The sequence below is a fragment of the Octopus bimaculoides genome, chromosome 14 (genome assembly GCF_046866305.1).
Source record: "Octopus bimaculoides isolate indiv1 chromosome 14, ASM4686630v1, whole genome shotgun sequence".
In the NCBI taxonomy this organism is placed as follows: Eukaryota; Metazoa; Mollusca; class Cephalopoda; order Octopoda; family Octopodidae; genus Octopus; species Octopus bimaculoides.
The window spans coordinates 3,798,420-3,824,766 of NC_142941.1; the positions used below are offsets into that span (position 1 = coordinate 3,798,420).

At 39.0% G+C, this 26,347-nt stretch overlaps 3 protein-coding genes and 2 non-coding genes across 6 annotated transcripts in view; 3 read left to right on the top strand and 2 right to left on the bottom strand.

Annotated features, from left to right (window-relative positions):
• The window catches only part of LOC106870051 (uncharacterized), a 35,201-nt gene extending 34,274 nt beyond the window's left edge, over positions 1-927 (bottom strand). The window contains exon 1 of the mRNA XM_089363311.1: positions 810-927. The gene's annotated coding sequence lies outside the window, so the exon portion shown is untranslated. The remainder of the gene's footprint in view (positions 1-809) is intronic.
• On the top strand, positions 803-17,408 carry LOC149132596 (uncharacterized). 2 transcript variants are annotated; one of them, XM_089363199.1, is made up of 2 exons: positions 803-938; positions 12,837-17,408. In XM_089363199.1, exon 2 carries the CDS (start codon positions 13,835-13,837, stop codon positions 15,671-15,673), a length of 1,839 nt encoding a protein of 612 aa, XP_089219325.1. In that variant the 5' UTR covers positions 803-938; positions 12,837-13,834; the 3' UTR covers positions 15,674-17,408. The 2 variants fall into 2 exon arrangements, with proteins under 2 accessions (XP_089219325.1, XP_089219323.1); XM_089363197.1 differs by lacking the exon at positions 803-938 and adding an exon at positions 9,796-9,939.
• Positions 4,115-4,187, top strand: Trnak-cuu (transfer RNA lysine (anticodon CUU)). Its single transcript has one exon. It is a non-coding gene; the product is annotated as a tRNA-Lys (tRNA).
• Trnak-cuu (transfer RNA lysine (anticodon CUU)) lies at positions 4,587-4,658 on the top strand. Its single transcript has one exon. It is a non-coding gene; the product is annotated as a tRNA-Lys (tRNA).
• Positions 17,409-18,214: 806 nt separating the features above from the next.
• LOC106870099 (ornithine aminotransferase, mitochondrial) overlaps positions 18,215-26,347 on the bottom strand; it is a 10,063-nt gene continuing 1,930 nt past the window's right edge. Inside the window, exons 2-7 of the mRNA XM_089363215.1 lie at positions 23,780-24,004; positions 22,450-22,673; positions 21,939-22,111; positions 21,262-21,340; positions 20,475-20,727; positions 18,215-18,768 (exon numbers count right to left, since the gene is read on the bottom strand). Of these exons, the coding sequence (XP_089219341.1) occupies positions 18,599-18,768; positions 20,475-20,727; positions 21,262-21,340; positions 21,939-22,111; positions 22,450-22,673; positions 23,780-24,004 (1,124 nt within the window). The 3' untranslated portion in view covers positions 18,215-18,598. The remainder of the gene's footprint in view (positions 18,769-20,474; positions 20,728-21,261; positions 21,341-21,938; positions 22,112-22,449; positions 22,674-23,779; positions 24,005-26,347) is intronic.

A 26,347-nucleotide genomic window follows, 5' to 3' on the forward strand; every position in this document is an offset into this window, starting at 1 on the left:
AGAAAATCCAGGTTTGGAAGTAAAACTTAGAATCAAAGGGACTCAAAGTTTAACTTAACAAAGACTTAAGTTGTAGTAAGCAAGAAAATAGACACAGACATCTTCCTCCGTGTAAATGGGTCTGCTAAATATGTAGAAAGGAATTCCATCCAGTGTGCAAGCTATGGACATACAAGAAATGCATTGGAATCACAGGAAAGTTAACCGAGACAGTAAAGTTTGTATGTGAACGATGTGCAAGGGCAATATTCCCTAAGGACCCACAATAGATTTCCTCAAATACCCTGGAAGCCCCATAGAAGTAGTGGATAGTTTCTGTTACTTGAGTGGTTTAATTAGCAGCAGAGAGGGCTGTTCCGAAAGTACAGGCGTTAGAATATGAATGTCTTGGAATGCCAAAGCTGACATTGGGATCTAACGCAGGTCTGTGGATCTTAAGGTCATGTCAAACCGTGTAACCCATGGCAGCATTGAAAACGGACGTGTGATGGTAATGTACATAGAAACACGTGTTCTGATGCATAAATATGAAGACACGTGAATGTATCTCCAGTCACAGCCCGTTTCGTTCCACACACACACACACATACATAATGTACAGGCATCCATATACGCACACACACAACACATACATACATCCACATAACCTAAACACACACACACGCATTCATAAATAACGCGCACGCACACACTCAAAACACATTCACATGCAAGCAACAAACAATACACACATTTCATAAGGAAGGAACGCACACACACACACATTTCATAAAGGGACGCACACAGTAAATCCAATGAAATTCCCTTACACAGCAGACTTTGAAGGATCAGCTCTTACATAGTGAGATACAACGTGATGTAGTGACGCTCATACCTTTCCAGAAGAACATTAGTAAAGCAAGCGAGGCAGGTCCGGTCATATATGAATTCTAAAAGAGGTAAGAATTTAAGAATGTAGCAGTTTAAACACAACAAAACTGGGTCTAATAACGCCTCTGGTTTCTTTCGAGGCCCTATGTGAGCATTCTTTCGGTATGCCGTCTATGTGATTTGAACCTGATGTCTGGGCGTTACTTACGAGGAATCGCATGAATATTTAACGTCTCTAACCTGAAGTCTTGGAGTTTTCTATTTTTTAAGTAGTTACATAGATGTTATCCAGTAATGCTACTAAGATAGCAGCTGGATTCGAAACAGAATCCCGCTAATTGCCGATCAGGCGGGTTTACCGTCGACCTAGTCAGTCAAACTTCCGCTATCAGCTAACAACAATAACAAGAGTGTCAAAGGCGGGCCAAACTATAAGATAAGTAGGTAAATCACAGCTTTTAGCCAGCTCAACCATGTATATAATTAGTAATAATGATACGTAATGACTTGTAAATTAAGTACACAACCTCTTTTAGCACCCATTGCATAAATGGTACTTCAATGATATCGACCCCGGAAGAAATATAAAGTACATAGTGCAGTTTTCTGTCATATTTCCATTTATATTTCGAGAGCATCAGAAGAATGTAAATTCCCGCCCCCACCTCTCGGACTTGAACGATATTTTATCGCTCACGGAAGGATGAAAGGTAAAACCGACTTTGATGGGATTCGAACTAGGATTGCTAAAGATAAACTAAGAAATAAAATTACTTGGAAGAAACTTCTAGAAAAATTATATATATATATGAGACACTTCGATCACGATAAACTATAAATTGATATATAATAAGAAAGGTGAGAACCAAAGTAAGATAAGGTATAGAATTCGTGTGAGTGTAAAGGGAGTTATATCGGCAGTTGGGGGACAATAAGTAATCAATAAAATTGGTGAGGACCCAATGTAATGATCGAAACGTCAGCAAATGCAGGGGAAATACGGGAGAAGTCAGAGGTTTGGGAAACGGAAAGAAATAGTTTTTAATCTGTGGAAATATTTGAATAAGAGTTTAGTGTGTCTGTATCCTGGTTTGGATTAAATGAAACGATCGTTAATGGGTAATTAATATATCTGCAAATATTCATAATATAATAATAGCTACTGAACACATAAACCCATATATATATAACTCTATCAATGTATATCTCTCTCTATATATATGTGTGTGTGTGCGTGTGTAATTTTATATTTATAGAGACGTATTTCTAATAGCAGACACAATAATAGAGATACTTTTTTTTAAAAAAAACATTTATTTCAAACTTTACAATTGGGCAGCCAAAGAAAGAGACATGCGCTAATTGTGACGAATTATTAATTAGATCATACCCTCTCCCCCCGCCCCATTATTCCAGATAGCAAGTTCGAAACTTATGAAAGGGTTTAAAAAGGGATAACAAAGTGAAGGTAGGGGAAAACCGATGTCAGTTCCCTTTGATGCTGGGTGAAGCATATTTTTGGCGGATAGTTTTAACGGTAAAAACCAGGGGGGAAGGGGACTAGCTTAACATAACTCAATATATAAAAGATACACACATATATATATATACATATATATATGAGTTTACACGAATATGCATGTATTTCCAAGCTGTGTAATATATATAAACTAAAAATATGTATATGTGTGTGTGTGTATAGCTGATGTTAGGATATTTTTGTGAAGTGGAGCGAGTCGGTTGTTTCTAAGTGTTGGCGGTGTAATGGGTTTGAAATAAGAGGAGGGAAATAGCTATTATTTAATGAACATCTGCGAAGTGGTTGGCACGGACACTGAATTAAACAGAAACAGCAGCACTTTTTGTGTTATCTTCGGTTGATTAATATAGAAAGGGAGAAGAAAGAGAAGAGATCGGAGAAAGACAGAAACATGCATTGGCAACTAACAACAAATAAGAAATAGACATTTATCACTTACCTTGTCCTTGTTAGAACTACAGCGCTATATATATATATATATATATATATATATATATATATATATACAGATATATATATATATATACAGATATATATATATATACAGATATATATATATATATATATATATATATAGTGAGCAGTTTCTTGAGTGTTTTTCCTCTAAATGGTTGGCATGAAGACTGGTGTTTTTAGTACAAAATGTGTTTAGAATGAGTATAGTTTGATTGTTCTCTAGTCGTTGGTGTGTGTGTGTGTATATATATATATATATATATGTATATATAGAGTGAGGTAGGTGGAAGGAAGGTACCGAGTGTGTAGATAAGTGGAAGTGTGTTGAGAGTTTGATGGCGAAGCTGGAGGTCGGGGGGAGGAGAGGGAAGAGGAAGTCACACGTTGAGTGGATGTAAACACTACAAGGGAGATAATCGCAGACGTTGGACTTGTAATGGAAGGGAGGGAGGAGGCGGTGGAGGGGAGGGCAGTGTTGTTTGCAAAACGTAGAATGGAGACATAGAACCAGGTTGAACGAACGGAAAAAGGATTGACACAAAAAGAACAACGACTAAAAGGGATTGAGTTATTAAATAAAATAATATAAAAAAGGAAGGACTGATTGAAAAATGCAGTCCCTAAAATGCCACGATTAGAATGCTTTTTTTTTTTTTTTTGTCAAGAGACTGTTCGATTACGTGTGACCTACTAGAAGTCAATTCATACCTACTATAGTTGGAAAAAAAGGTGGAATTGTCTCTTGCAACAAATAAAAATTTTGTGACACATTTTGTAAGGGAATTATCAATGTAATTTTGATCCGATTTTATTGACTATTAAATGTTCTACTTTTTTTTTATAGTCGAATACGACTTATATGTTTATGTAAAATAAAAATTCGCTGACGATATATTTTTTTGCAATTGGCTCATTTTAATCCAGCTTTGAAACATCTAATCAATTTATAACCTGGATTAGTTAAAAGACATTATAGATTGCTAGACTTCAGATGAAATTAAATGGGTTTCTTTACACTAGGTAATAATATTGTTGTGGAAATACACGAAAGTCACGACTTGCTATCATACATATACATGTACACACACACACACACACACATATGTATATACATACATACACATCTGTACATTATAACACAAAAACAAGACACATAAAACAGAAGTGACCCTGAGAGAAAAAAACTAGAAAACTGAAATGTCCTGAATTAATAATTACTAGATTATAAGATAAACGGAGCTCATAGCAGCCCGGCTAGCTCAGTCGGTAGAGCACGAGACTCTTAATCTCGGGGTCGTGGGTTCGAGCCCCACGTTGGGCGCATATTTTTTTTTTTTAATTTAATGATGATTTTGTAATAGTAATAATTTAATGCGTTATCATACTGAAGAGAAATTTCAACTTTTTCATAATCGATCCAGAAATGTATTATTCATTTTTTCTTCAGACTTAGTGTCAGAAAGGTAAAAACTAGTGATAGCAAATGACAGTAACAGTCCCAATAAGCATCTAACCTTCTGTCAGTTAAGCCAGACTATTGCTCTGGGTGTGGTTTCATTAATCATAAGGAACTGTACATTATTCACGAGTTACTGCTGTCATTTCGTCATCGACATGCATGGCTTCAATGATCCATCGTCGTCACAATAATTGTCAAAGTCACAAAAGCAAAAGGCCAATAACAGCTAAAATAGAGACACAAGATTGCAAGTTGGCAGGAGCCCGGCTAGCTCAGTCGGTAGAGCACGAGACTCTTAATCTGGGGTCGTGGGTTCGAGCCCCACGTTGGACGCAATATATTTTTGATAGCCTTTATGAAAGTTTAGCTAGAATTTGCAGGTTTACGAAACCGTTAAGAAATATTTGGAACGATTTCTATGACGATTCTGTAGTTCCGTGGGAGAAAAGTTCGGGTACTTCTTTTTTTTAATGTAAGTATAAGTATAAGTATTAAAGACTTTATATTTTTGTGGAACACTTTTGAGAAATTTCAGCGATGTGAGACGAACTGAGATTTGAAATAATATCTCGAGCAGTTTTACCTCTTGCTATGTTATCATTATCAACATCATTACTATTTTAACCCCTCCTCATTCACTGTCTCCGCCTCTGTGCCAGAATGGGTTCAGTGAACTTACTTCAGATATATTAACAAAAGTCTACATTCTTTCCTAGCTCGTCTCTAGCTCCATTATTCTCAGTTGTGCCTTCATTATTTCCGCCATCACCAACACCACGTAGTCTGCAGTAAGCCCCCTGACGCATTCCCTGGGACTACACACCAGCGAGTGAGTGGGAGGGAAAGAGAGGAGAGGAGAGGAAAGAGAGACAGACAGACAAGAAAATGAGGAAGAGAGAGTTTTAACATGCCTGTCCGAGTTGCTAGAAATAGCAGCGAAATTTCCTTCAAATCACACCTGTTTTAATTATGAAAAGATGCATTACATAACGTAATCGTACTAAAAGGATTTGACTGTCATGGCAGGAATGCCTTTGATAGTAAATCTGCATCATATTAGGATTAACCTGAGATTAAACAAAAATACAATACTTTGTGGTCTTCTATTCCCTTTTGCCGTCTGGAAACAATACAAAGAATTGTTATTACCTCCCTTTATATTATGAACCAAACCCGGGTTGGAAACTGGCCGAGGTTTGAGCAGAGGATGAAATGCATCTCGTAATCTGAGTTCAAGTCCCAACAAACAATCATGTTAATGATAATTACATTTTCACTATACATATAACTACATTTTGACGTATATTTAATAAAAAATATCTTTAATTTGATCTAAATTTAATGAATTCTTCCAATATAAAAGGGGTCGTCTCCCTACATAATGCTCTTCTTCGGGGTGCTATGAGATCACAAAGGGAGTAGCAAACTTGAAGCTGGCAGTATGGAGAAGGGTAAGCATTGCGTGGTTAGAGGGGCCGGGAATTTTCTGAAAAATTTAAAATATTTAAAGCCAGGTATACTGGTTAGACAGTACTGTTTATGTTTTAAGCATGTTATCAAACATAACTTGTGTTTTAAACATTAAAAAAAAATCTTTGTCGTGATTCAAGAAAATATGGTGGCGATGGTGGTGTTGGGGGGACATTATTTTTTCTCTCAGAAGCGTGATTGATGTATCAGTGTATCAGTTCTATTCTTCTTTGGTTATAGCCACAAACAGTTAACATCGGCGCGGCTCTCGTCGGGACAAATATCTAAAGATTGGCCCATACTGGATATGATTCTTTATGAATATCGTCGTCGTCGTCGTCACCGTCGTCGTCGTCGTCGTCACCGTCGTCACCGTCGTCGTCACCGTCGTCGTCATCGTTTAGCAGCTTGTCTGCCATGCTGGCCTGGTTTGGAAGATTTGATCGGACCTAACAAGCTGCAAGACTGAGTAAAGCTCCAGTGTCCGCTTTGACTTAGATATCTACAGCTGGGTGTGTTTCCTAATATCAACCAGTTGACAGTGTAGGTGCTTTCCCCCCCCCCCCCTCACTTTGCACCACAAGCATTTGTGAGGTTGCTACCAAGAAATTTGCAAGACAAGAAAAATAAAGCTCCTTTGACTGAGCAGGAGAGAGGGAGGTGGCTTTAAGGTAGAGACCAGATGGAGAACAATTGACCATAGATCAGCAGGATGAAAGTAAAGCCTGGCTCAAAATAACCAGAACTTTGTCTTGAGTTTATCATTCTTGCAATGACCAGTACAAAATATAAACAATCAGTTGTTTGATAATTTGAATACTTTGGAGATGGTCATCGAGGTGAGATCAAAGATTGAAATTAACCAAAAGAGGAATGAGTCCATTGTATCAACTGACCAGAAGACACTTTGTAGAGTATCGACAATTATTGACACTCTACAAAGCATAGGAGAGACCCACAATGAAACGCTTCTCTCATATCAGGGGTGGTGGGTGGTGGTGCTGCTAGACCATAACCAGAGGAAGACAGTTCATCTGATGGGTATAAAGTTATATTCAGAGACACACACCCAGCTTTTGGCCCACAGATGTGCTGTCTCCTCCTCTCTCTCTGCCTTTTCTATCATTATTATAATGGACTTTGCTGCTCACAGCTGGCTAGTTTTGAACCACTCCCACTCAGACACTCTCTATTCATCTATCTCTCTCCCTCTCACACCCACAAATCCAGTACTAGCCATTACATCCAGTCCTTTCTCCCCACTACATCACGCCCATGGAACCCTCACCATGCACATCTTTCCTGCAGATGTCAATTTCCAAGTTTAAGCAGAAATATTGATGCCCTAAATGTCATTGGTCTTGGAGAACCTGCAAAGACTATGGACACAGTCTCCCCAGTCAAACCCACTTTGGTAGTATTAGTAGTAGTAGTAGTAGTAGTAATTTGATAGAGCTTGGTGATCTGACCATTGATCTTCTAGGATCCACCCCCCTCCCGCTCAGCATCAATGTAAGAAACACTGTTGGCACAGTTAAATTCTTCCACTACCTCTTCACAATTTGCCATACTGCAGTCTCATGACTTCACCGTTTCCCTAGCAGAGTGGCTGAATGAGTGCTATGCCTTGCCAAAGTGACAACCGTACCCTACATAGCAAGGCCCCATTGTCTCTCTGTGAGGCATTTTGAAAATGCTTGCATGGCAATATTCATCTATAAACATCAACAAATACTTGCAATTTCCAACAGGTGAATACTAATGGCTGTATTTCCTTATTCATTCATTCCATTTTACATCTATTTTATAATGCCATTTTATCATACCAGCAAGGATTACGTGAATATATTTTATTGTGGTTTTATTTTTACAGCTAGATGCCCTTCCTGTTGCTAAACGTTACATGTTTTTCAACCAATGGAATAATATTCTGTGTTAAAAGATATAGACATATTTCCCACAAATGATGTTTTGGACTTTTCCATCAAATCAGTCTTCCCAATACTATTATATTTAGTTCCAGTGTAACCTCTTAACTTCTTAATGAAGGTAATCTAGCTAATATATTCCTATCTTAAAAAATGATTAGATGTAATTTGAGGGAAATTTGGCTGCTATTTCTTGCAGACCAAACGTCCATGTAAGGGCTCATCCTTCTAAATGTTACATAATATGGTAGTTACTGGTCCAAGAGAGGCTACTCTCCGTCAATGACTGCTTCATTGATTAAATATATAGTAAATGACCAAATGTATTGTGTAGAGAATGTATTGAGCCCCAATCAGTTTATCCCCAGGATTACTTCGATTTATAGTTTGATGGGTCCAATGAAATGCTATTTGTTACAAGTTGTCACTTTTCCAGTTAATAAGGACCACTTTTCCCCCACTCGACATAAACATTTAATTTTCTGTGAAATTAATTCTTAAAGTCTAAAAAAGCATCTCTCTTTTCCTTTAAGGGTCCCCAATTATTATCCACTTAGTTTGTGTTTCCTTTTCCAAATAAGAAACGAATTTAATTCCTTCAGAATTGTTGACGCAAGTCAATTCCGTAATTTAATCATTTTCCTGAATTATCTAAACGTAACTTCGCCCTGGATGAAGTTGGCTTTCTTGTTTATTAGAAGTCTGGAAGGTATCGATTTGTTAATTTTTCCTAGACATGCTTATAAAAACTGAATTATAAAAGTAATGTTCATCACCAATGTTAAATTACACTGATTTTATTCACTGGATTCCGTTATATACTGGCTGACCTTACATATTTAGCAAATATCTAATTAAATCATTGAAACTATTAGATTCTATATTTCAAGTCGAGATTCCTGAGTTGTGTAGTGTCTTGGGAGAGTCATTACGCCAGTAATAGCAACACACGCACAGGTTCAATTCCACTTCTTTATTATTAGTCAGTTGGTTTGATGGTTTGTTTAACGTGTTGATTAAACAATCAATTAGTTGGTTGTTTGTCCGTCAGAGTTCTAACAGCAACCAAAGTTAGACCTTAGAGCGAAATGGGAGTCAAGGGTCACTGAACAGCAACAGAAGAACTTTGACGCACGAACAAGCAACCGATTGTTTAACCAACAAGTTAAACAAACGATCGATCAGTTAGTTGGTCAGATATGTAACAAATTGACTAATAATAATAATTTTTAAAATGTGGAATCGAACTTGTGCGTGAATTATTATTATTGGCATAATGATTCTTCCAAAACACAACCAAATTTGTTCCAACACACAAATTCACACCAAGAATCTTGCAAACCAAACACAAAAACGAAATATTCTTGAGTAGGTTTAATCAAGAAAAAAAAAAGCTTAATTATAATTATTGATGATAAAGGCTTCAAGGCCGGCAATTTGGTGGGGGGCGGATAAGTAAGTCGATTGCATCGATCTCCAGTGATTAATTGGTATTTATTTTATCGATCCCGAAAGGATGAAAAGCGAAGTCAGCCTCGGCGGAATTTGAACACAGAACGTGGATAGTCGGATATGATCATTGATAATAAAAGATAAGATAACTTATTGATTCATTAATAATCCCCGTTAAGTCAACGTTGATTGCAATTAATAGACTGCAATGAGGGGACCCCGTCAAACCGGGAGGTGAGCAAGATTGTTGCCAGTGACAAGGGAAGTAATCTTCCAGCTGTATATATAGATATATACACACACATGTATATGTGTGTGTGCGTGTGTGTATGTGTGTCTATATAGATATAAGATGTATTAGATGTACAGTTATCTTTTATAACTTCACACACGGTAAGTATTAGAAATAATTGACACCGTAAAAAACATTGCCAATTATCTCACGCCTAAAACGGTTCTGCCGAGGCGTCAGCTTATAAAGCAAGTTGAGTGATGACAAGCAACACAAAAATGGACGACACTGAAGTTTAGCGAAGTAATTAAAGAGGAAAAGTTTAGAGAAGATGAAAAATTGAAGTTTGATGTCAGAGTGTAAATCTATGAGGAACGTATATAGCAATGACACCGATTTCTTTTGTTGTTAAAGCTGGTAAAATATTTTTCATATCTTGTAAGTAATTCTGCAACAAAGCTTGCTGACACCTTTCCCATGAGGGACCCAGAAGTGATATTTCACAGCCTCGACCTCCGTCACACGAAATACAGTGAGTCATGCTCTTGCATTCGTTACCTTTCATCAAATTCAATCTGTCTACTTATTGCAGTATATATCTTCTCTGCTATATATATGTGTGCGTGTGTGTATACGTATATGCATATACGTATACACACACACACATACTCAGGGGACATATTTTGATATTATGGCATTCTCTCATTCGCATCCAGACTCCCCTCTCTATTTGTCTTTCACTGTATATATATATATATATATATACATATATATATATATTATTGTATGTGTAAATACCAAATGTTTTATTTTAATAACAAGTGTTTAAAGTATATTAATGGGTGTGTATGTATGTCTGTGCGCGCGCAGACGTGTGTGTATATATAAGTGTATGTATATGTGTGTATGTATATATATGTGTGTATAGATAGATATAGATATGTATTTGATAGAGAGAGCGTGGTGTGTGTGACTGTATGGGAGAATGACAAGCAACAGAGGAGGGTGAGATCATAAACCGTGCTGATGCATTATACCTGTGCATTTCAGCCACTTGCAGTTCAACTGCATACTTCACACTCTATCAACCCCCCCTCTCTCTCTCTTTCTAACTATCTGTCTTTCTTCCCTCCCTCTCTCTCTCTGTAGATATCTGCCTCTCTCTCTCTGTAGATATCTGCCTCTCTCTCTCTCTCTGTAACTCTCTACCTCGCCCCTCTCTGTGAGACTATCTGCCTCTCATCTCCCTCTGCATCTATCTGCCTCTCTTTCTCACTCTCTCGCTCTACTTTCCTCTATACAGAAACCCACACAAAATATGTACGAATTTCAGTGTTTGATCGTTGATCGTCCACAGGAGGGCCTTTCTCGTAAGAGGTGGGGAGTCGTCTTTCATAGACCGACAGACATTTATTGAGATAATATTACTTATGGTGTTATTTACTGCTGATAAATCTTGCAATATTCTCTAGTGTGTTTATACATAAATTTATATATAAACTTATTTCCACCGTTGGACTTAACTAGTCCGACACAGTAAAGCGCTGAACTATATTCATCACAATTATTTAACTCTCGTCCAAAACTTCACCGTTTTCACCCCTCATTGCTCGGGGGTCCATTCAGAGCCAGCGGTGTCGTTCATTTATTAAATCCACTTCAATCTCTTTCTACACAATTACTTTTGTGTCTTATAAAAACCTATGTCCCTTTTTGTGCTTGGTGAGAATCGTTTGAAGTGCAATCAGTCCACACTCACTCGCGGACAGATACATTATCAGGAAATTTGTTTATGGTCCTGAAATATTTAGACGATAATCTTGTAAAGTTTTCAGACAAATTCACCATCTAACACAGTGGTTCTCAATCATTTTTTTTTAAACCTACGGACCCGTTTGATTCCTATTTTATTCGGGTAGACCCTCGCAGCCATTCGATGTCTAAAAAAATGCTGTAATATTTTCATAATTAAATATTATTAGGAATTGTAAGAATATTTTGTGTATTGTAGGTATATAGGCTATTCATTGTACTATTTTAACAAAAGGTCTTCTATGAACCCCAAAGGGTCTTATGGATCCCAGGTGAGAACCAGAGATTTAATATATTCTATTGGTTTTATATCTTTTAGTGGGGAAGGTAGCTTCTGTGATTTGTTACAGGGCCTATGAGACTGGTAGGAGCGAGAGGAGACGATACCCTCAAACGGGAGATCTGACATGAAGGCTTACAACAGAGTGTGTGTGTGGGGGGGGGGAGGTTAAAACTGGGTAAACGGTTAAGTCTATCACCCAGGGAAACCATGGCCATGACAGGATTTGAACTCGGAATGCAAAGAGTCTGAGCCATACAGCAAAGCACCTGTTCCCACATTCTTGACCTGGATTGATACTTTATCAAACTCGCAAGGCTAAAAAGGCAAGGTTGACCTTGGTGAGATTTGAACTCAGAGCATTGAGTGTTACAACAAATAATTGATGCTCTAACAACTCTATAAGTGGAACAGTGAAAATATTGAAGCATTTACTAAACTTCAACATGTTAACTGTTGTCAGCCAAGGTACAATGATGGGACTATGTTTCAGAGATAGAAATCACCATTTTCTTTCCAGGAAGAATTCTAAAAGACTCCTAGGTGACCCTGTCAGTTCTGGTGCCACATAAAAAGCACTGGTGCTAGGGCCACATAAAAAGCACTGGTGCTGATACCACATAAAATGAATTGGTGCTGGGGCCTTGTAAAAAGCATCCAGTACACTCTGTAAAGTGGTTGATATTAGGAAGGACATCTAGCCATAAAAACATTGCCAAAACAGACAGTAGGGCTTGGCACAGTCTTCTGACTTGCCATCTCCTGTCAAACCATCCAGCCATAAAAAACATTGCCAAAACAGACAGTAGGGCTTGGCACAGTCTTCTGACTTGCCATCTCCTGTCAAACCATCCAGCCATAAAAAACATTGCCAAAACAGACAGTAGGGCTTGGCACAGTCTTCTGACTTGCCATCTCCTGTCAAACCATCCAGCCCATGCTAGTATGAAAGGAGGACATTTAATGAATTCAATGATGACAGGCTGCTTTCAGTTTGTTTCTATCAAAACCATAGTTACACACCAGACATATTTGAACATATACACATATTTATACATACACACATACATACAAAATAGTACAATAACACATTCTGTAGTTTTCTGGGAAGTTTTATAGGGTCAATAAAATAAGTACCAGTTGTGCACTGGGTTCAATGTAATCGACTTACCCCCTCCCCCGAAATTGCTGGCCTTGTGCCCAAATTTGAAACTAATAATTAATTACACTGTGATGTTTTGTATGATTTTATCACATCTGCTTCTTCTTGTAACCCACTGTAACTTCCGTTCCATAACACTTGCTAAATAGTAACCTTCAGTTTTTATCACTTGCAGGTGCTGACCAGCTGTGAGTTTGATGGTCATTGGACACCAATGTGACCATCACCACCAAGTGGTACCATGTTGTGTGGGATTCCATCTCAGTTGTCGACAAACTGAAGATTGTCTGCCGAAGCTTTGTGTTGTCCTTCAGATTTTGTTTTTATTACCCAAGGTTTTTGTTAAAGTACATTCAGGGCTTTTAATAAGGACCAGATGACCTTAGTGTGAATGGTCAGTGCTACCTGGTCATCATATCGACTTATTGATTATTGGTCATCATCATCATCAGCAGTAGCAGCAATAACACTAACAGTTATCTAACTATGAGCACATGTTGCTAATTACATGTTGCTAATTACAAATTAATTAAACCACAGCAACAAAGAATTAATGATATTCACTTGTTAACAAACTTACGGACATCCTAAAATAACAACAACAAACACTGATAATAATTTATAGACAGGAATGAAACGTTGGTCTGCACTGCCATTTGAAACCTTTATCTGGCTGTCAGGAGCCTCACCTCTTATCTACTCAGCCACTGTGCCTTTCAATAACAGCTGCAGTGACCATGGCAACCACTGATAGATATTTGGTGACTATGGTGACCAACTAATTACAGCTGACTTCAAGTATCTCCTGGAACATGTAATCTATGGACATTGGGCTTGTTTCGAGCTGATTGTATTCCGACATCCCTGAATGTAGTCGTTGAACCTTGGAATATACTCGTTTGTATGTAGCTGTACAGACTTAACTCATCAATTTTATGTCAGACGTAAATCTTTGTGGAGAGATTTTTGAGCATCAATAGTTTTCTCAACAGACAAATCTAATTATGTTTTAATTTATACCAATTTCATTTCAATCCAGATAAACTTTACTATAATCCATAGATACATTAGAAACTTTTTAATCTCAATCCATAGCAACTTTAATCTAAATTGGGATCAGTTTTGTTTTAATCCATACCATCTTATAATCTATATCCCTAGAAAAATAGCAGAATGGATCGTTCTGCAGGAATGAAGAATATTCACGATACCGTTTGTGGTTTACAATTTCCACAGGGACACAATCTTCAAGGAAGCCAAAGAGTGGCACCAATGAGTGAATGTTTAATGTTTCATGGCGCTATTTCCGGTAAACATTTCCCACAAGAGCACAGCATGCAGTCTCAGAGAGTTCCTTACATCACGACAGATACCGTCTTCCCAACCAATATCTACTCAGGCAAACAGATGTTTACCAGTCAACCCTGCTATCTGCCAGCAACTACTTTGACCAGTGTTGATAGATCAGAAGATGACCGTTCGGTCCATAACACAGGGACAGGCAGTAGCGGTGGGGGTGGTGATCACAATCAGTCTACAACATCAGCATCTCCGCCTCTGCCTTCTTCAAAGCATCATCAGCAGCAGCCACAGCAGCAAGTACAACAGCAACAACATCATCATCATCAACAACAACAACAGCATCATCATCATCATAGCCAACAGCAACAGCAAAACCAGTTGCATAAATCAGCTGCTAGCAACTCTGATAAATCTGGTTCATCGTATCAAAGTTGTTGTTCCAATGCCAACTGTTGTCAGCAGAGGAAGAGTTCGCAACAGATGCAGCCACAGACTGCGTGCAAGACACCTTCTCCAATGAATCACCAGACACATCAACATCAACAACAACAGCAGCAACAACAACAACTTCATAACCAGCCACGACAACAGCAACAACAACAACAACAACAACAACAACAACAACAACAACAGCAGGCTGTTAAACCTCGTCAAAAACAACTGTTCTGTGACTTTTGTGGGAAAGAGTTTGCACAGGAATATCTTATGCAAATGCACCGAAGAACACATACTGGCGAAAGACCGTTCCAGTGTGAAATCTGTTTGAAGCAGTTTGCCCGTCGAGACACTTTGAGGATTCATTTGAGAACACACACAGGAGAGAAACCGTTTCAGTGTGACGTTTGCTTCAAACAGTTTGCCCAAAAAGAATACTTAGTGGTCCACAAGAGGTCACACACAGGAGAGAAACCTTTCCAATGTGACTTCTGCATTCAGAAATTTGCTCGCCGTGACACATTACAAATTCACCGTCGAATGCACACAGGGGAGAAACCGTTTCAGTGCACGTATTGTACGAAGCAGTTTACACAGCAGAGTAAACTGCAGGTTCATAAACGAACTCATGTTCGTCGGAAACGATTCCATTGCGACATCTGCTTGAAACTGTTTGCCCGGAAGAGTTACCTAGCAACACATAAACGCTGCCACACCGGAGAGAAACCTTTTGGCTGCGATATTTGTTTGAAGCATTTTTCTCAAAGAGATTATTTGCAGATCCATCGCCGCATCCACACTGGAGATCGGCCATATAAATGTGAGGTGTGCTTTAAGCAGTTTGTTCGTCAAGACACTCTCAAGATTCACCATCGTACTCACACTCGGGAGAAGCCATACGGCTGTGATATCTGCTTAAAAAACTTCGCCCACCGGCATTACCTGGCCATCCACCGCCGGTCTCACACAGGCGAGCGCCCATACCAATGTGAATTTTGTCTGCTCCAGTTTGCTCGACGAGATAAGCTCCTTGTACACCGCAGGTCTCATACAGGGGAGAAACCTTTCCAGTGTAACAACTGTGACCTGAAGTTTGCCAGTCCTGATGAGCTGAGACATCACAAGAAGTCTCATGGTCCTACGACTGTCTCCATGGATTCAGGAAGCTTTAACAGTGCTAACGTCAACCACCAACACCATCATCATCACCATCACATTCATCAACATCAACAACCACAGCAGCAGCAGCAGCAGCAACAACAACATATTTCTTAAATATCGACCCTGGCAACAATGCCAGCCTTTCCAACATCATCTCTATCAATTATTTCTCTTCTCATTTGCAATATGCTAATTTATTCTTCCCATGATGTCTCTCTTCTCCAATGTAACCAGCTACACATCTTACCAACTCTCCCATTCTCAAATACATACATACACACACACTCAACTCCGACTATTACTCTTTAATATGTACACACATCCCATCTATCATGGCAATCTCTCTCTCTCTCAAGCATTTACATTCTCAAATAGAAGACACATTCACTCCCATCTCAGTAAATTCACTGTGGGCCCCTGATTAAACTTTACACTCTACAATATGTTCATTGTGACCCTTACATTACTGACATATATCTCACATTTGAGAAATAATATTCAAATAACACTAGAATTATTCACCACAGGCTTGAAGGGGTAGATGCGTGGTGGCATTGATGCCCTTCTGAAACTGTTCCACAACTCATAACTGGTTTGTGAATCCAGCTCATAAAAAGTTCTTATTTAATTGATTGATCCCAACAAACTTGTCCAAGACTGGTTGAAATTGAAACAGTTGTTTGCGGGTTTGAACTCGAGTAGGCAGAGGGATTAATAAGATAAGACAGTAGTGTTGCCCGAGAAGAAGGAATGGCTGAAGTGTTTAGTAATTCAGACATTATAAGAATGTCAGGAGAAGACCAGGGGGCAACTTGTTAGTAAAGTAAAAGTTGTGGAGTTGGTGGTAGAAGAGATGGAGAAAAGAATGGGTTTGTGGGTTTAGTTGTGTAGCATGTCCACAGGGATTTTTGGCTATCTATAGTGCTTGCATGAGAAACAGCAGCTCCACTGCAGATGGGGAAAAGGGCCTGCTGTCTCCTATCATGGCTAGCTTGTACCACATCCCAAAGGATTGAGCTGTGACTTTAAACAAGTTACTTGACTCTTCCATTTCCAAAGCAGAGGAAATGACTTATCCGATCATTTATTTCTATTAAACAACAAATAAGATTAATTTGTCCCTCAGCCAAACCCCTGCCAACCCCCCAATGCTGTTTTCCTTTTAGATCATAGCAAACTTCAAATCTTTTTTTTTTTTCTGTAAATTCTTCATCTAAGCTCAATCTTTGGGAACCATACGCCAGTGCCATAAATTTTAAGGACCACATTTTTACTTTCATCATTGGTGGTGGTGAGGTGTCACTATCAGTACCATAGACATCTAACCACTCCCTCACTCATTGATTTAAGGTCATTACATTGGAGTTCAGTCCTTGTTCTCATTGAAACATTCAACACTGCACTCTTATGACCTTCAACAACTGACATCGTTCTTTACATTGGAACCCCTTAGCTTAAACAGAAGCTCTCTACCAACTACTACCCCCCTCCCCCGTCTTAGTTGTGGTAACACCAATTTATTGGGACACAGCTCTGTGGAGTGTCCCTTCCCAGTCATGATGATGATGATAATTAAGTCTGTAGCTATGCAAAATCTGTAGACACTCCCCTACTTCCCTCGCCCATAGTTTATGTTTTTATTTCCCCCTACCCCCAGTCATATAGCCCCTTCCCCCCAATAGATACCATCATATTCAGTGACCCCTATATTTGTCTGTCGTTGTTTGCTTTTGGTGCCTCACCCTATCTTGAACCCAGACAGCAGACTTTTCACTTGAACTATTTACCAGTTGGCTCAGATTCAGTTCAGAAATAAATCCAATAAAGAGGTCTAACCATGGTAAACTTACTCCTGTTGTTGTTTTTGTTATGAAGGACATTGGTCAGGGACACACACCAGGCAGAGATTATATATTTGTTGTTTTTTTTTATGGTCTGTTCAAATTTGCCCTGATGTCATCTTTGCCTTTCAGTAACCAGCTGGAAATATGTTGCAAATAACCATTACATGGACAAAACAATGCATTTTAAGCGTTCAAACCCTAGCAAAGTTATGTCTTTCATCTATACACACAACTACCCCTCCCCCTCAAAAAAAGCAATGATGCAAAGGCATTAGTTTACTATTTCCAGCCCTTTACTCACTCAGTCTATACCAGTGAGCAACAGATTAAATATTTTGTGGTGTTTTAGTCCCCCCTCCGCCCCTCTCAACAAAATACCAGTTGAATTTTTAGGTCCACTTTATGTTCTGTATTGAACCCCTTCTATAATCAACTTTGCAGGGGTTGATAGAATACTGAGGTAGATGTAACTGCTCCTCTAGAATGTGAACTTTTGGAATTGAAATCCTTCTGACGTCAGCCTCCCAAGAGTGGATAAAATAAAGTGCTTTTACTCTTTTCCTTAAAATCTGTGGCCTTGTCTGCTCCAATGCGAAGAGTATCTGAGATTGATTTATTGGCAATTGAGGTTACATATGATGGAGACCATGTCTTTGTTTGACTTAAATGTAGTCAATCATGGGTATAACTGATGTTTAATTGACTCTCAGTTGTTTATTGAAGAGGATGAAGGAAATGAAAGTGGGGGGGGGTGAGACTGAGGTAAGAGTGACAAGATTGGGGTGGCAAAAAATAAGTAGTGACCACAAAAAAGGGAAATATTTTGTTTATTCATTTAAAAAACAAAAATCGTTTACAACAAATCTTTAACAGATAGAAAATTTATAACCATGATAGTAGAACCAAATTCTAACAAAAATTAACTGTGTGTGGGTGTATAAAGAGAGAGAATTTGTATTTGGTGCTCTCTAAATTCCAAAAAGATCCCCCCTCCTCTCAAATTGTTATTCTTTTATTTAATTAGAATATAATATTCAAAATAGGGACCTGCAAAAGAGAAGCCAGCAATTGTCAAAGAAAGAAATAGGTTCTGGCTTGGAAGATGGACAGAATTAAGAATCTAACAGAATTCAAGGTTACTAGGAATGGTTAAGACTTGGTGTTGGTCAGTTCTGGCTGTACATTCCGGACTGTTCTAATGACCAACAATCTCATTAAGTGTGTGAGCGATAATATCTGTACACTTGTGTAGCTCGGATTCTGTGATCACCAACGGAGGGGAAAATCTGATGATATCACCATGAGTAGGTTTGGCAAGGAGGCCGTATTCTCTGAGCTTCAGGCAGACGTCCCAGGCATCGTATTCTAGAAGAGAACAGAGTTGGAAACATGAAACATAATTGTCATAATGGTGATAGTGGGGGACTGAGTAGTTTGAAGGATTGGGTTGACAGTGGTTGACTAGCCATATCAGGCCAAAGTATACTATTTTATGTTCAACCTAGCCAAATCTGACCTCTTACACATACTCTACAATGTCATTCTAAACAAATCAATCATATCATTAAAATCTTGAAGTTATAACCTAATGCATAATTAATTCAAAACACCTTTAAACCGAGTGAGGAGAACCTTCTTTCGTACCAGGAACGGATTGTGTGTGAAAAATAATGAATCTTAAAGACATAACTTATATTTCCCTCGCTTTTTTCATGTCAGTGGGCAGCATTAAATTAATTGTCCAATTTATGATGGAATGATTTCCAAGTCGCCATCTCCCACTAATTTGATCCAAGTGGAGATAATCTACACCTAATTACTGCAAAATATGCGGAGTTATGCTCCTGTTGTGTGCATGTTTAGCCTTCAGTAAAAACACTGATCAAGCAGACCTATGGTCAAAAGTGTTCCAGCCTTAATAATCCTATCTTTTGGGGGATATCATATATAGGAGTACAATGTCCAAATTATCTATATTTTAAGAAAGTAGGATGTATTTTGAGGGAGATTTAGCTACTGTATCTAACATCAAATGACCATGCAGGCTACCTCAGTGTCACTGGTAGCAAGGGAGACATTTTACTGAATATTTTCTTTTACTGGTTTAATTAGAGGATCAGGAAGGAGTTATCTACCTTTAGGCGAAAAACTGTTGAGGAGCAGTGAGAATAGGGGAATGGTAGGAGTGTCCAGTACGAAACAGTTTTGTTGTTTAGATTCAGATTGATTCAACAAGCAATAGAAGATGCTCCAGTCTAGTAATGGAAGCCCGTCTATCATAGCTTGGGTCAACTTGAGGCAACAGTAAAACACACTAGCCCCAAGTGTCACTCAGTGGGGTCAAATCGAGTTCTCTTGATTGCAAAGCAAACTTATGAACCAATTTGGCCAGGCTGTGTCAATACCCTCTCCTGCCTACTCCCAGTAATACAACATAACATCTACTGAACAGCTACATACATATTGTAGATATATATATATATATATGAGGTCTGACCAAAAACTATCAGGACTGCTGCTATAAAAAAAGAAAACTACAACTCGTATCGATTCAGCATTTAATCTCCTTCAAAGCAATCTCCTTCTGAAGTCACACTTGATCCAGCATTGTTTTCATCGATGGAAGCATTCCTGGAACTCCTTTTGGGGGGATAGCAAGCAGCTGCCTTGTCGTATTCTCTTGGATCTCCTCAATGTCTTGAAATCTTGTTGGGGTCTCTCACTGCAAAGACCGAGCTTTGGTTTCACGATCATAGCCATAGACCCAGGATTCGTCACCTGTTATAACTGCTTGCAAACAGGTTTCCTCTTCCTCAACACAATCAAGAAGTTCATGAGCAGCTGAAAACCTGATCTTCTTTTTGAGACAACCACATTTGACACACTTTACTTTCAACCACTGTTATGAACAAAGAAAGAAAGCAAGAACGTTAGAGTTCCAAGTCAAGCTGTGCCAAGCAGCTTCTCTTTGTGTACTTTAGCTCCGTTACTGTAACAACAGTCCCGATATTTTTGATCAGAACTCATATATAGATGTGTGTGCATATATATATGTATGTATGTATACTTACTAGCATCGATGACAATGGCATTGAGTAGACCTTTGCCTCGTACAGTCTTAACAAGGGAGGACGGAAGTTTGGACAGTTCCGCACGTAAGATGTGTCCCATCTTCTCAGAGTTCTCTACCAACATTTCATCTTTGATCACATCCATTGCTGCTATAGCAACTTGACAGGCAAGAGGATTCCCACCAAACGTAGAGCCATGTTCACCTGGTTGGATGGTCAACATCACCTCATCATCAGCTAGAATAGCAGACACCTGTGAAATAGAAGAAAATAGAATAACAGTGTTAGCAGCAAACGAACATTGTTGCCGGGGGGGGGGGGTTCAGTGTGAGAATGTAGTGAAACAAGTGCGTTGCTGTAAGCAAACACTGTTTCCATGAGAAGACTACCTAAAAAACAACAGTATTGTTGCAGAGTTCTATATTTAAGAGATGAGGAATTATATATATTTGTCCTCATCTTGTTTGTTGTTAACATGTTTTGGCTAATATGCCCATGGGCATGTGGCGTAGTGGTTAAGAGCGTGGGCTACTAACCCCAAGATTCAGAGTTCAATTCCAGGTAGTGACCTGAATAATAATAATAATATCAAAAAATACCTTAGGAATGAGAACCCAAGTGGAGATCGCTTATTATTTGGTTTTCTTCATAGGTAACCTAATTAGGCTTAGGCAATGCTTAGATGCTGGTGTCTACTTTTGGGAGGTTCTGTGGCATAGAGATTCTCTGAGTGTGTGTGTGTTACATATATTTAGTATAAATGAATACATGAAGGATATCGACTTACCGGCAAAACCCCACCAGACAAAGCCTTGCCCAAGATGACAATGTCAGGTCGAACATTCTCGTGATCAACAGCCAACATCCTAAAATAATGACAATAAATATTATCAATAATATTAATACGCTGACTTTTTGTTTTTGTTCATACTTGTTGTGTGCATCACACTTACTTCAATGAAGTGACAAAGTGAGAGAAGAGGACAGAGAGGAAGTAAGAGAGAGAGAAAGAGAAAATGAGAGTGAAAGAGAAAGAGAAAATGAGAGTGAGAGAGAAAGAGACAGTGAGTGATGACAGCGTTTGCTTTGTGTTTTTAAATGTTTATCACATCGCAAGAGAAGTAGATACATAGATACATTGCTGAATCAAAAGCGGGAGAGAAGAGGAACACCATGAAAGTGAAAGAAAGGAAGTAAGAGAGAGACAGTAGATACATAAATCCAAAGAAAAGTTAAGCCACAGAACCCATGCCGAATCAGACTGGAACCTGGTGCAGCCTTCCATCTTACCAGTTTCAATCACACCATCCAACCCATGCCAGCACGGAAAAGGGAAGCTACATGATGATGATGATGATATGTATGTATATTTTGTATATCTAGCCCAAGCAGTTTTATTTGTTTAATTAAATCATTCTACACACACGCATGTGTGTGTGTGGTTTATTATATAAGGATACGTACCTTCCAGTTCTAGCTATTCCTGTCTGTACTTCATCAGCAATCCACAACACATTGTATTTATCACAGAGCTTTCGGACTCCCTGCAGGTAACCTTCATGGGGTACAACCACCCCAGCTTCACCCTGAATAGGTTCCATCATAAAGGCACAAGTATTTGGGTCTTTGATATGCTCCTGGAAATAATAATAGGAAAAAGGGGCCCAAGATAAAGAGATGTTTCTATATAGAGCTGTTGTATAGAGTGGAGAATAGGGATCATAAGGAGGATAAATTAAGGATCTTGTAAGTAAAGAGATTAAGGGAACTAGCAAAATAAGGGGTACTAATGAGTAAACTGATTAAGGGATAGCTAGTTAACAAATTAAGATGACTAATGAGTAAAGAAATTATTGATAAGTAAACAACTTAAGGGACATGTCTATAAAATGAATTGGATTGATTAGAAAAACAGATTAATGGGAAGGGCAAATAAAAAAATTTAGGGGCTTGAACAAATAGATTAAAGTTTTACCTCGAGGGCAGCTAAATCATTATATGGGGCAATGGAGAAACCAGGCATGTATGGTCCAAACCCATCATAACTGCTGGGGTCAGTTGAAGAAGAGATAGCAGCAAGAGTACGGCCCCAAAAGTTGCCTTCAGCAAATACAATTTTTGCCTTGTTATCAGGTATCTTTTTCACTTTGTAGCCCCATTTCCGAGCCAACTTACAAGCAGTTTCACCACCTTCAACACCTGTAAAAAACATGAAGTAAGAAAAATATATGAAGGCAGGTGTTGTTTATTAATTTTCAAAGAAATTATCACGTGTAGCTCAATCAAGTCCATCACAAACAGGTTCGTTTACATTCTACTGTGAACAGGGTCTACAACAACCCTTAACATCAAATTCTTCTGTCAATAAGATCCACAACATGGATCCAGTGCGTAAGGCCGAGCCAGACGTGGTAAGATGTTGAATTGAGTGATCCAGGGAGAAGAAATGGCAAGAGACCAAAGTTTGGTATCCAAGTCAGGTGATAGTAGTGTGAAGATGTTACATGAATTGGTCAGTTAAACAGTGATTGGTGTAGCCAATGGTTTGACTTATATATACAAGGTAAGAGAAGATATGAGTGGAGATGCAGGTGAAAGGGTCAGAAATAGAGAAGATGTGGTACTTGGGTCCTGTAAGGGATGAGGTGTTGGTGAGGCATGGAAACATATTGTAAAGGAGCTGGGAACAAAGGGAGAATCCAGGAAAGGATTTATAGCCAGTAGGTCAGAAGGAATGTTATATTGGAGATGCTGATGTTGAGGATGTGCATGAGGTGGTCGATAGAGAGATAGGGGTGGTTTCTAGAAAGATAATGGAGGTTTCTGAGATGACTGTAAATGTATGTATATGTATATACAGTCATGTTGGTGCCATATAAAAAGCACCCAGTCCACTCTATGAAGCGCTTGGTGTTAGGAAGGGCATCCAGGCATAGAAACCAAGCCAAAACAGACAATTGGAGCCTGGTGCAGCCCTTCAGTTTCCCAGCTCCTGTGCAAGCTGTCCATCCCATGCCAGCATAAAAACAGATGTTAAATGATGATGATGATGATAATGACAAATGCAAATATACAGACACATACGTGTACATGTATACACAAACACAGAAAGGCTTCTTTCAGTGTTCATCTACCAAATTCACTCACAAAGCGTTGGTTAGCCCAAGGCTACAATAGAAGACACTTGCTCAAGGTGCCATGCAGTGGGGTTGAACCTTAAACAACATGGCTGGGAATCTTTGTCAGACAATCACACCTGGCTACTCCACCTGTAGAGTAACTAAAATAGTGGATGGATGACTTACCTGTGTTCATAGGTAGCACCTTGTCGTAGTTAAACAGTTTTGTCATGTATTCTTCATAATTTCCAAGGACGTTATTGTGGAAGGCACGAGACGTGAGAGTCAAAATATCTGCCTGCTGTTTGAGGGCATTGATGATTTTGGGGTGACAATGGCCCTGGTTCACAGCACTGTATGCACTCAGAAAGTCAAAGTATTTGTTACCTTCCACGTCCCACACATATATACCTGTCAACAAAGTAAAAGAAAAAAATAGATAAACATTATTAGACTCAAAAAATAATTAACAACAACAACACAAGTAATATTAATACCAAAAGGTAACATTTATTTATCTCCTCTTCAAAGTGGATGTTGTGTTAGAACACGGCATACTGCAACAGTTACCACGAGAGAATCTCTCATATTGGTTTTCAGTGCATATGAGCACTCTTTTTTGCATCACTAGCAGGGAGAGAAATCACCTGCCATCACCAATGCCAAGACTACCAGATCACATGATTTTAGCCTTGCCAATGGTAGACACCTGAATGCTGGAGATAGCAGTGACATCTCTGCAAGCTATATACATAGAATCACAGTGACACCCACACATCCCTACAACGTCACAAAAGGTTTGCACTTTGGTCTTCGTGTCGTATTTTTAGAGCAAACCAAGCAGAGAAGATTCATTCATGGTTAGCCCAGTTGGAAAAGCAAAAGGATGGTGGTGAAAAGGAGTCAGGATGTACCCTCAATTTCCAGGAAAGGTCAAATGGAGGTGCTGATGTTGAGGATGTGCTTGAAGTGGTCGACAGAGAGATAGGGGTGATGTCTAGAAAGATAATGGAAGTTGCTTGTTGATGATAGACTGAACTTATTACTATAAGTAGTAGGCTATTCCAAGTGGACCCCGGTTGAGAACCAGTGACTTCCACTTTATTGTCATGGAAGAATGTAGTTAGAGAGGACCTGGCAAGAATATAAGCACATGACCATGATGATGGTGATGATGATCCCTGTAGCTGTGCCCTTTCTAGCCAAGATGAGAAATCCTTATTACTGCGACCAGATGGTGTGGTTTCCAGTTTTACAAATCCATCTTCAAAAACCCAACCCTGATCCTTTTTAAAATCCAATATGATTTCAAAGATCAATAACTTAAGAGATCAATCAGTGTCCTCCAAAAATTCAACTTCAATATTTAACTCTGATGCTTCCGCTTGACCACTTTTCCAAACTTTGCTGCCAATCTGTTACCAAATCCATTATTATTGGGTTAAAAATAACAAAACCTAAACCAAAACAAAATATAATTTCCTGACTGGGGTAAAAGGGAGAGGGTTTTATTTGGGGAAAAACAAAACAGGGGAATTCAAACACTGACATCATGAATGGGGGGGGGGGGGGAGAAAGGTCAAGGATATATGACCTTTAGGGTGGGGTGAAGGGGGAATGTTGATGACATCAAACTGCTGTCAAGCAATTAACTGTTATGTAACAGATCAGTAATGGTGGAGGAGCAATGAGAAAGATTTGTAGGTCATCTTGGCAAAGTTCCTCTCAACTAACATGAAAACAGGCAAATATGTTTGTACTTGGAACTGTTACAACAACACCACCCTCTGCCACCACCACCACCACCACCATCACAAGCCAATGAGGAAGCCTCGATGAGGTCATTTGATTTGTTAGAACTAGCAACCAATTCTCCTCCAAAACTCACTACCACTGTCTCAAATAAGAAAGGACACATTGGACAATGCAGTCGTAAGTGAATGAGAATAAAGGATGGGATGGTCATGGCAGGAATGCCTTTGATCATACTTCTACTAAATTAGGACTGACCTGTGATTAGACAACAATAATGACAATAACACAACTACCAAGAATAATGAGGGAAATTTGGCTGCTATTTCTAGCAGATGAATTGGCCATACAGAAGCTCCCTAATTAAGCTAACAAGTGAACCTCTAGACAGTTGTTCATCCTGCTAGAAAAAGTAACCATATATCCCTCAAAAACATCAACTGAGTGTCTTAAATAGTTGAAGGAGACATTAGATAATGAAGTCCTAGAGAAAAGGCGGGATGGGCATGACAGGATTGGATTGTTTTTCCATCATAAATCTGTTGAAACAGGATTTAACCCAAGCACTAAGCCACAGCACTCCTCAAGAAGCAAGATTAATCAACATACATCTCTCTCTCTCTCCACCCACCACCCCTTGCCCCCCTCTTTATTCCTTTCTATCTCCATCTACCATCTGCCACTCAACCTATTTGACCTCCTCCTCCATCTTTCCCTCAGTCCCTCCACATCCATCTCCCCCTTTCTTCTCAGATTTTCTGGTCAATATTTATTTCCTTTGTCCTTCTGATCTCCCACCACTCTCCTTCTCAACCTCCTTATTTTCCATCTCCTTCCTCTCCTCTTTCAAGATCCACCACCACCAACACCAACCAGCCCACCCTTTCTTCTGCTCCCACCCACCCCACCCACACCACACCCTGTCTTCTTACTTAACATTAACGTGATAGCAATGACATTCATAACAAGAAGTAATTTCCCAATCAACCTGTCCCCTCTCCC

Bases quoted from the DNA above. Each gene is read 5' to 3' on its own strand.
- LOC149132596 (XM_089363199.1), top strand. From the start codon at position 13,835: ATGGATCGTTCTGCAGGAATGAAGAATATTCACGATACCGTTTGTGGT.